A 10,259-nucleotide genomic window follows, 5' to 3' on the forward strand; every position below is an offset into this window, starting at 1 on the left:
CATCAATTAATTATTTGTAATAGTAGTCAACTCATCAATTTATTTCAAATTCATTGAAAGTCTGTAAATTTAACATCATCAAATGAATAGATATTTTTTCAAATTAAATTGAAGTAGAAATAGAATAACTTATTATTCTCCAACCAGGTTCTATAATAATAAAGACGAATTAAATATCCATACTTGGAATGTATTTCTATTCCCTCATTAGGAAGTAGATTTATCAATGAAAACTCACACGAGGAACACAACAAAAGGTGAGAAATTAACATTAAAACCACATCAAGGCTTCATCTACTAAGCGTTCCCCACGATAACTCTATAATCGGTGATAAATTTTCCCCAAAAAGATTTACGTCCTAATTGGAACAGATTCATGGTTCACAAAAACTGGAGATGTTATCAAGATGCCAAAACAAGATCTACAAGGCTTTTAAAGGATCACCACGTCAAGGTGAGTGGACACCTAGTAACTGTGGAATTTTGGTGGCAATGTGGTGGGAAGTATAATGGGATACAATCCACAACAAAGATGATACAAAAATGATACGGAGATGATACAAAGACGATACGAAAACGATTCGTAGATGATACAGAGTTTTTACGAAGATGATACAAGAATGATAGACAAGGATATAAGAGGAGCGTGTGATACTACAGTGAGGTACACATTAATGGCAGTGGAGAGAGATAGGATAACAGCGTTGCTGATTCTCTGTCTCAACACTGCCTTCTGTAGAGGATAGCTGATACAGGCATTATTTGTGATTTAATATTAACTGTTCATCCTTGTTACAAAGAATCAAACATATTTCAGTCGTCAAGGAAATATAGTTTTCAATGATTAAAAAATGAATTCTCATAATAGAGAATATATATTTTGTTGATTAATATTATATTTCTACATTATTAATTGAAAAATCTGGCAACATTTCAGAGCTAGAAAGAGATAGCGTTATTTGCTTTGTCGGATGATAGACAAGAATAGCAACACCTCGAATACTGCCATTATAATGTGGACCTCACCATAGAAGACCACACACTGATCAGAGATAAATGTTTGACAAGGGTCTTGGCCACATCAGAACTGTGAAAGCTGTTAGGACAACACTTCTTGGTGAGAGACAGGATGCAAGGACCTTCCAGGATCCTCCTTCTTCCTATGTGGAGTTTCTCTTAAAACTGCCAGCACTGTTTGAATAAGAAGCACCTTCCATATTCTATAAAGAATTCTGACAGTTCGAAAAATCTTACCATGGGAGACACGAACCATCTGACCCTAGATTTTGACAGGTTGGGTGACAAAAAACCTCTAGATAGATTCACTTTAAACTGTCAGAATAGGTTGAACGGGAAGCATTGATGTTTTCTACAGGTTTTGTGACTGAGACACCTACAGCAAGTTTCACTCTAATCTGTCAGCGTTGGTTAAGTGCAAAGTATTGATGTTATCTATAAGGAGTAATGCTGATGGTTGAGGAAGTATGGTACCCTGCTTTCAATCAAAATAATAAATCCAAAATCTAAGCTAAGCTGTCTGTCATTATTGAGGAATGCATCAGCTCTGTTAAGTGGGGACTAATTAGCTTGATAGGACTTAAGTGGTCCACGTCTATTATTATTATTTATCATAGGGTTGATAAAATTAATAAATATGTGTAACGCTAGTTCGCCTCCATGGTGCACATTGGGTGTCGCTAAATGGACTAGCATATAATGGCGGTCAAACAAACTTATATTCCCCTGACCAAAAACTACACAACATCTCGAAGAAATTGAAAAATTATAGTGTACAGTATATGTAGACATATTTGAGACTCATGAGCTTCATAAGTGTTGTGTATCTGCAATACGCTAAATAAATAATTCTGATGCATTCCCACCTTTAAGATAATTTCAATGTAATGCTGGCTTGAACGCTAATTCACATCAGATAACAATACAACAAATTATTCAATTAATTCTACATATTTAATTAAGTTTGTAGTGTTAAGTCTATTCAATTAATTCTACATAGTATGCAGCATTATCAATCGGAATGAAAATTGAATGCAATTTGAATGTCAAAATAAATGTAATATTGTAAAGTAGCTACATGAATCAGCAGTGTTTCAAATAATAATTGACTAATCTATGAAATTGTGTATCAACCTAAATGAGGGAATATGAAACAATTTATATTATGTTGGTCTCATGCTTTTCTAGTCATGATAGTGGTAAGTTCTATTCTGGTGGGATATTGTTATTTTAAAATGTTTCCGAATTAATAATCACATTGGATTGAGATTGATCTATATTTTATCATCTTATTACTCTCTTGTTTACCAATATGTCTACTTTTGGAGTTCTATTATTCATTTTGTAATTTTTGAATTGGATATTATTGATTTTTGTGTTTATCTGGGGCATGGGACGCCACTGCTGTGATTTTTGAATGAACCGATAATTGTGGGAATGGCTTGTCTAGGCCAATGGCAGGCGTTTACCTTGACAGGTCATTCATCTAGCAATCGTATCGCTCGAACATAACTATATAAATATTCTGCTGCTCTCCACCAGTTCTATTCTACCATAGATTGACAATGTTGTAACAACTGAAATTAGGATCTCTTTATTTCGATAAATTTGTGATTGTGATAATTTGAGGCATGTATTCAAAACGAATTCAAGTTTGAACTTGCTCAAGTTCTACGGGTCATATGGGCCAAGTCATTTCATTCACGATTGAAATAGAGATCATACTCTTGCTGTTTCAAAGAAATATCGCCAATTTATCTTTCAACAAATATCGTCCTTCAGAATCTTGACAATGAGAAGTAACAATAGAAGGCAGTATGAATAATAAACTGTGATAATTTGAAAATAATAAAGTCTTAATTATTGGGGGAAAATAACTCAATTATTTTGATATGAATTGAAAATAACTTTTTAAACTATTTATGTGACTGTTATTATTGCGCAACTGTGCTTCACCATTATTATTGATGTTATTATTGATGTGCTTCACCATAGTTTAAAAATGCATTTGACAACTTCTATATTATGAGGTTTCTATTCTCAAACTCATTCTTATCTAAAAAAAATCCCAATTCTACAGTTGTATTCCACCGATGTGATGTGCTATGTTACCATAATTTGAAAACTTGATTGACAACTTCAATTTATGTTTACATAATTTTGAGGTTTCTATTCTCCACCACATGCATCCCTAGCAAATTCTCAATTCTCCAGTTGTATACTCCACCGTTGGTCAAAAATCGACAACATGTCGACAATATTTTTCTTCATTTTCACCACCGTTTATTTACAGAGTGCCAAACTTTTATCGGCCATCTTCTCAACAATCTCACACTTGTGTCACATCACCACTTCTCTTGTGTACACTCTGTCCTTTCCCATTGCACCTCCTTCTCCCTCCTCTTCTTCTTCTTCTTCTTCTTCACTTCTTCTTCTTCTTCTTCATCATCTTCTTCTTCTTCTTCTTCTTCTTCTTCTTCTACTTCTTCTTCTTCTTCTTCTTCCTCCCCTTTTCCTTCTTCCACTTCTTCTTCTTCTAAGAAGAAGGGTACAGAGAAAGAACGATCATAGTCACGAAAACCAAATTTTTCAGGAGAGCCTTTTTAAACTTTAAAACGCTATGGCTTTAAAAATATAAACTATACTTTCACAAACTTTTTTTATTAACAACACACTTAATATAAACTGTTCCCATGTGTATCCGATTTTTTTGTTCACATTATGGTAAATGATCACAACTTTTTTTTAGGCTTGTATGGACTCTGATCGTTAGTTCTGTGTATTTCAAACGGTTTTGGAAATAAAATTACTGTAGTCCACAAATAACGATTTAATTTTTTTTTGCTAAAGACTAACAGTACAAAATTCGTAAAAATGATATTTCATTAGAAATTTTCAAAAAACTACTAAACAAAAACTCAGTTTTATCCTTTTTAAGTTTACAAAAAACTGCATATTACAATGAAAGCAATCTTATAAGCCTAATGTCTCTTCATTTCAAGGTGTGCTTTTCTGCTTCGAATTGTATCTGGAAAAATACGAACATAATAGTAACCTTAAAATTTACACACAAACGGTTTTGCCTATATATTTTTATTTCGAAGAATAAAAGTATGACTCACCATTAGAAGTCACTATCTCTTTCTGGAGTGTCGCCACCTGGATTTTGAACTGCTGCACCAATGACAGGGAGAGACTCGAAGAAGTCCTGGGCTTCTTGTCTGCAGAACTGCTTCAGAGATTGGAGATCCTTAAACTTTTCTTTTGACAGGGGGATGAGTTCATAATAAGATTGCTCTGGATGAACTTCTTGTAGATGATTGGCTGTGGAATGACTTGTTGTCCACGAGTGTTTCTCTTATTTTTCTGTTTTTTAACTAACAAAGTGGATTCAAAAGCTCCGTTGTAAGTTTCTCGATGTTGAACAGTTTGTGTGTTCTCTCGTTTAAAATCAACTGCTTGATAGGTCGAGTCTCACTTGCAAATTTGGTAGCGTAGTTTCCTTTCAAAGCTTCCCCCCAAGCTTTAAACATCTCAGACTTGCATTCAATTACTTGAAATGGGCTAGGCTTTATTCTAGCACTAGAGATCGCCTCCCTCCAGTCTTTTGGAGTTTCTGCAGGAGTTCTCTGATTTATTAAAGCAACATTTTTGTCGCACTCCATGTAGGAGTGTCCTCTGATAGGATAGGTAACTTGGACTTTGTCAAACCTTTTAAGAACAACAGTGACATAGTGTAAAAATCGAATAACAGTCCAGTTCTTGTTTTGGCCTCCACACGAGTCACAAAATATGTGGATTTCACGAACTTCGTTGCTCAAAACCTCAAAGAAAAAATGATAGAGCATGGAAACAACTTCATTACTTCCTTTCTTACCTACTGTTTGGTCGTATGTGTAAAATGTTGAGGAACTATCTGAGAGTACATGAACATTAAACATATAGAAGCTTAACTGTCTTTTATAGTATACTTCTCCTGTCGAAATATTAGGTATAGGGAGATTTTTGCCATAATCTAGTGTGATTGCCTCAAATCTTTAACTTTTGAGCTTGCTTTCTCGCCAACTTTTTTTCCCTGTAAAACTTTCAGCCTTTCTTTTATGTAGTTCCATTTCAGTGTGCAGACATTTTAATTGGTCGTCTAACTGTTTTATCTCATTCAATTCTGTCGTTTTTGACTTCAAAGTTTCAATGTTTGATTCCTGTGCTTTTTGAGCATCACACGTGCTGCACGTATCATTTCGTGGGTACCCAAAAGAAAAGTTGTAATTTCCACTGCATAAGATCGAAATTTTTCATAGGAATTTCAATGCCAGCGTTCTTTTGTAGAAACAGACCTAGCAACTTCTTGTAGTTTAGATCTTCAGAAGGTATATTCTTTTTGAGTCTTTCAAACTATAGTGAGCTTTACGACCCTTTAGTGATTTAAAAAACTCGTCCATTGCCACATACGTAGCATCTGGCAATTTGTTTTCCCCTGTTTTGATGTTTCCCACGATTGTCCACGGGTGCTCTTCCAGTTGAAGCAAGAGAATTCTTAATCGTTTGGATACGGCGATTAGTTATACCAATATGGATCTAAACCCATTGAAACAAACAGGAATGTCTTCAAGACAATCTTCCCTATTTACACGCACCTTGTAAGCATATGAAAAGTGATTCAAATTTGCATCTTGCTCATTTTTCCTTGGACGCCTACGTTTAACTGTATTCACACTAATCAAGCCTGCCAACAAAGAATTTTGGGAATTTCTATCTCCTAAATCGTTGAAATGACGAATCAGTGAATCACGTTCATTTTTCAAAACATTTTCGAAACACTTCAAGCGTGTGCAGTGGCAGTCCTCACCTGTTTCATAAGTGGTATCCCTCAGCTTCTTTGCTGCTTTAAACATACTTCCATGACTTTGTCTCTTTCTTGATTCACTAACATTCACATTACTCCCCCCCTCACCATCACTACCATCAGCACACTCATCACAGAAGACAGAAAAACACAACAGCACAAGTGAACACTCACAGCAAACTGAAGATGAGTCATGCAAGCCTGTAGGGACAGGAATGCTACGCAACAAAGCTGACTGCCGGCTGGCGTCTGGACTCTGCCCGATAGTTCTGTGTTCACCAGTGACTCTGATCGTTAGTTCTGTGTATACCAATATTTCAATTGCATTTTGCTGGGACACTGAGCGTTACTTCTCTGTATGAATTGCACGAGGCTATAGTGTCCTACTAAAAGAACCATATGGCACAAAAAAAACGTTTTTTTTAATTTTGGACTCTGATCGTTCTTTCTCTGTACCCTTTTATGCATTGACAACTTCTATATTATGAGGTTTCTATTCCTCAAACTCATTCTATCTAAAAAAAATCCCATTCACAGTTTGTATTCCACCGATGTGATGTGCTATTTACCATAATTTTGAAACTTGATTGACAACTTCAATTTATGTTATCATAATTTTGAGGTTTCTATTCTCCACCACATGCATCCCTAGCAAATTCTCAATTCTCCAGTTGTATACTCCACCGTTGGTCAAAAATCGACAACATGTCGACAATATTTTTCTTCATTTTCACCACCGTTTATTTACAGAGTGCCAAACTTTTACCGGCCATCTTCTCAACAATCTCACACTTGTGTCACATCACCACTTCTCTTGTGTACACTCTGTCCTTTCCCATTGCACCTCCTTCTCCCTCCTCTTCTTCTTCTTCTTCTTCTTCTTCTTCTTCTTCTTCTTCTTCTTCATCATCTTCTTCTTCTTCTTCTTCTTTTCTTCTTCTTCTTCTGCTTCTCTATTCTTCTTTCTGTCTTCCTCTTCTTTCTTCTCACTTCTTCTTCTTCTTCTTCTTCTTCTTACTCCCCTTCTTCTTCTCCTTCTTCCACTTCTTCCCATTTTTGTCCACAGCAGAACGGACCCTCAACAGTCGACAGGACAGGCTGTCATCTTCCCTCTGCCATGCCATCATTTCCGCTTCACACGTCACACAAATGCACTTCAAGTCCCGTCACCCCATATTCTTCCTCTCTTTCATAAATTGTTCACCGTCTCACTCTATTCCGATTCGAACTGTCATCTTCCATCCTCCTCTGAGACTTCTTATTTCTTCCCCTTCATTTCTCTTATTCCTATTAATGCGTTTTGCTTTGTTGTCGTTTCAGCTACCGCTTAGTGTTCAAACGCTTCACGGTTCTCCTTCATATTTCCCTCTCTTCTTCTTCTTATTCTTCTTTTTCTATTTCTTCCTTTGCTATTTTTAGCTCCAGTTCTTCTCAGTCTTCATAAAACGTTTTGCTCCTCTGAATCTTCCACGACTCTTGCATGTTTGTAGCTTCTCCTTCTTCCTCTTCATCTACTTCTTCCACCTTCTTCCTATATTCCTCATTCAATTTCATCTTCTACGCCTTTTCTTCTTCCATGTAATCAAATCCAATCGTTCTCTATTACTCCACTTCCTCCTCTTTATTCACCTCATCCTTCTCCACTTCCTTTTCTTCCTCTTCTTCCTCCACCTTCTCCTCACCCCCTACTCCACCCCTCGTAGGCCTACTTCCCCTTCCCAGCTAATTATGTTTCTTCTAGTTTTCGCTTTTTCCAATACAAAATAATATAATCTCCTTCTACTCCTTCCACTTTCCCCCCCCCCCAACGCTTCCACACTTATACTCTATGCTTTCCTATCTCTTCTTTTTCACTTCTTTTTTTCTTCCTCTCCCCATCGCCCTTTCCGTTTTTCTTCATTTTTTCTCTTTCTTCTATTCTCCTCCTCATTCGCATCTCTTGCAGTTTACATTTTTTTATCACCTTATGACAATTTTCCAGTTCTTCTTGATATTCTACTTATTTTCTCTCTACATATGTCTCTCATCCTCCTCTTCTTCTTTCAGTTCTCCTGTTTTACTCCTTACACTTCTGATCTGTCCTCTTCTCTTTTGTTCTCACTTGTTTGTTATGATAATGTTGCTTTTTCTTCTCGATATTCCTCTCATTTTCTCTCTTTACTTCTTTCTTATCCCCCTCTTCTTCTCACAATTCTCCTGTTTTTCTCCTTACACTCCTGATCTTTCTTCTTTTCCTTTGTTCTCCGTTCTCTCAAGCCTCCACCACGTTTTGGTGGAGAGTTAGTGGGAAGGATACTTCGAATATTCTTTCCGAAGAATGGACATTGATATGTCCATAGCTCCGGCAATCTATATAGATGCATAACAATATTATCTATTTATCTATAGTTATCACATATTGCTTTGTATATACATGTATAAGCCAGTATATATTGTAATCTACATAAATAAAGTACTAGATCAATCAATCATCAATCTCCTCCTCCATGTTGATCTTCCTCTCCCTCCTCCTTCTTTTCCTCTCAATCTTTCTCTTCCTCATTTAGCACTTTTTTCTCCTCCACCATCATTCCATTTTGATTTGTATTCATCTTTCTTCTCCTACTTATTCTTTCTCCTACATCTTTCTTCTCCTCTCCATCTCTAGATACTTCTTGTTGTTATCCTCTTTCGTCTCCCACTTCTATTCTCTCATCACCTCATTCTGCAAGATCCCATGAGTTTATACCCTCGTCTATATTGGGAGACCTTAGAAAAGAAACAACACACTCTCAATCATACCGGCACCCCTACAATCTTTATCCTCGTATTCATTCACTAAAGCACAAAAAGTCTTTCCTTTCGGTTTCACGTGTTTATTAAATTCTTGTTTCTTGATTTCCTCTCATTCTTATTTTCCCTTTCTCAAAAGAACTTCAACTTTTTATCACCGTCCTCGTTCCCCATTATATTGCGCCGCGCTTACTTAAACAGTTATATATAGACACAAATATACATGAATATGTGCCAAGGTATGTACATTTCCTTCTCCCAATATACTTTCGCGGCACCGTTCCCTTTGTTCTCGGAAGATCGAATTAACTGCTGGTTATTTCAAGATCATTCTCCTTCTCCTTCCAGTTAGTCTCCGATGCGCATTATTTCTTCAATTTCAACTAACAACCTTTTCAATTCATTCCATTTTGATTTGTATTCATCTTTCTTCTCCACTTATTCTTTCTCCTACATCTTTCTTCTCCTCTCCATCTCTAGATACTTCTTGTTGTTATCCTCTTTCGTCTCCCACTTCTATTCTCTCATCACCTCATTCTGCAAGATCCCATGAGTTTTATACCTCGTCTATATTGGAGACCTTAGAAAGAAACAACACACTCATCATCATACCGGCACCCCTACAATCTTTTCCTCGTATTCATTCACTAAAGCACAAAAAGTCTTTCCTTTCGGTTTCACGTGTTTATTAAATTCTTGTTTCTTGATTTCCTCTCATTCTTATTTTCCCTTTCTCAAAAGAACTTCAACTTTTTATACACGGTCCTCGTTCCCCATTATATTGGCGCCGCGCTTACTTAAACAGTTATATATAGACACAAATATACATGAATTGAATATGTGCCAAGGTATGTATATCCATTTCCCCCAATATACTTTCGCGGCACCGTTCCCTTTGTTCTCGGAAGATCGAATTAACTGCTGGTTATTTCAAGATCATTCTCCTTCTCCTTCCAGTTAGTCTCCGATGCGCATTATTCCTTCAATTTCAACTAACAACCTTTTCAATTCTTCCCTTGTTTGTCCCGCGTTTTGTTTTAGAACATCATCCCTGTACGGGAAGACTTTGATCTCGTCTGTCAGTGTTTATTGTTCAGGTGTCATGTTAGTGCCCTGAAATCTGTCAGTCTAATTGAATGGTGAAATATTTGAAGCTCCGATGTCTTCTCTGTGTTTTGGTCTTCTTCATAATATGTGGAGAAAACTATAGACAGAATATGTGATGGATGGTTTTGTGATATAATAGTCTCACTGAGATTTTGTAGTTTTGGAGTATAATAGTCCTGTAGGTTCTGTGGTAGAATAGTATCACTGAAATTAAATTAAATAGATTTACTCAGATACTGGATTGAATGAGTTACACTAGCCCAAGAACACGAGTTCATTTAAATCTCCTTGAAAGTATAATTAATATAAATATATATATATATATATATATATATATATATATATATGTTTCAATTAATGGTGATTTGAGTTGTGATATTTTTGTTTTTTTATTCTGATTTTAACCGTCAAATTTTAAAATTCTTAGTTTTTCGTTGTTTTTAGTGAAATGGACTAAATTTTAGAAAGTGAAACCATAACCCTGTTTTCGGAATTTTAAAGTGTTATCTAAATCTAG

General features: G+C 36.0%; 1 protein-coding gene across 1 annotated transcript in view; it reads left to right on the forward strand.

The window, feature by feature from the left end:
* Positions 1-396: 396 nt before the first annotated feature.
* The window catches only part of LOC111056432, a 41,516-nt gene continuing 31,653 nt past the window's right edge, over positions 397-10,259 (forward strand). The window contains exon 1 of the mRNA XM_039431342.1: positions 397-454. Coding sequence (XP_039287276.1) covers positions 397-454 — 58 coding nt within the window. The remainder of the gene's footprint in view (positions 455-10,259) is intronic.

Source organism: Nilaparvata lugens, chromosome 6, assembly GCF_014356525.2.
Source record: "Nilaparvata lugens isolate BPH chromosome 6, ASM1435652v1, whole genome shotgun sequence".
In the NCBI taxonomy this organism is placed as follows: domain Eukaryota; kingdom Metazoa; phylum Arthropoda; class Insecta; order Hemiptera; family Delphacidae; genus Nilaparvata; species Nilaparvata lugens.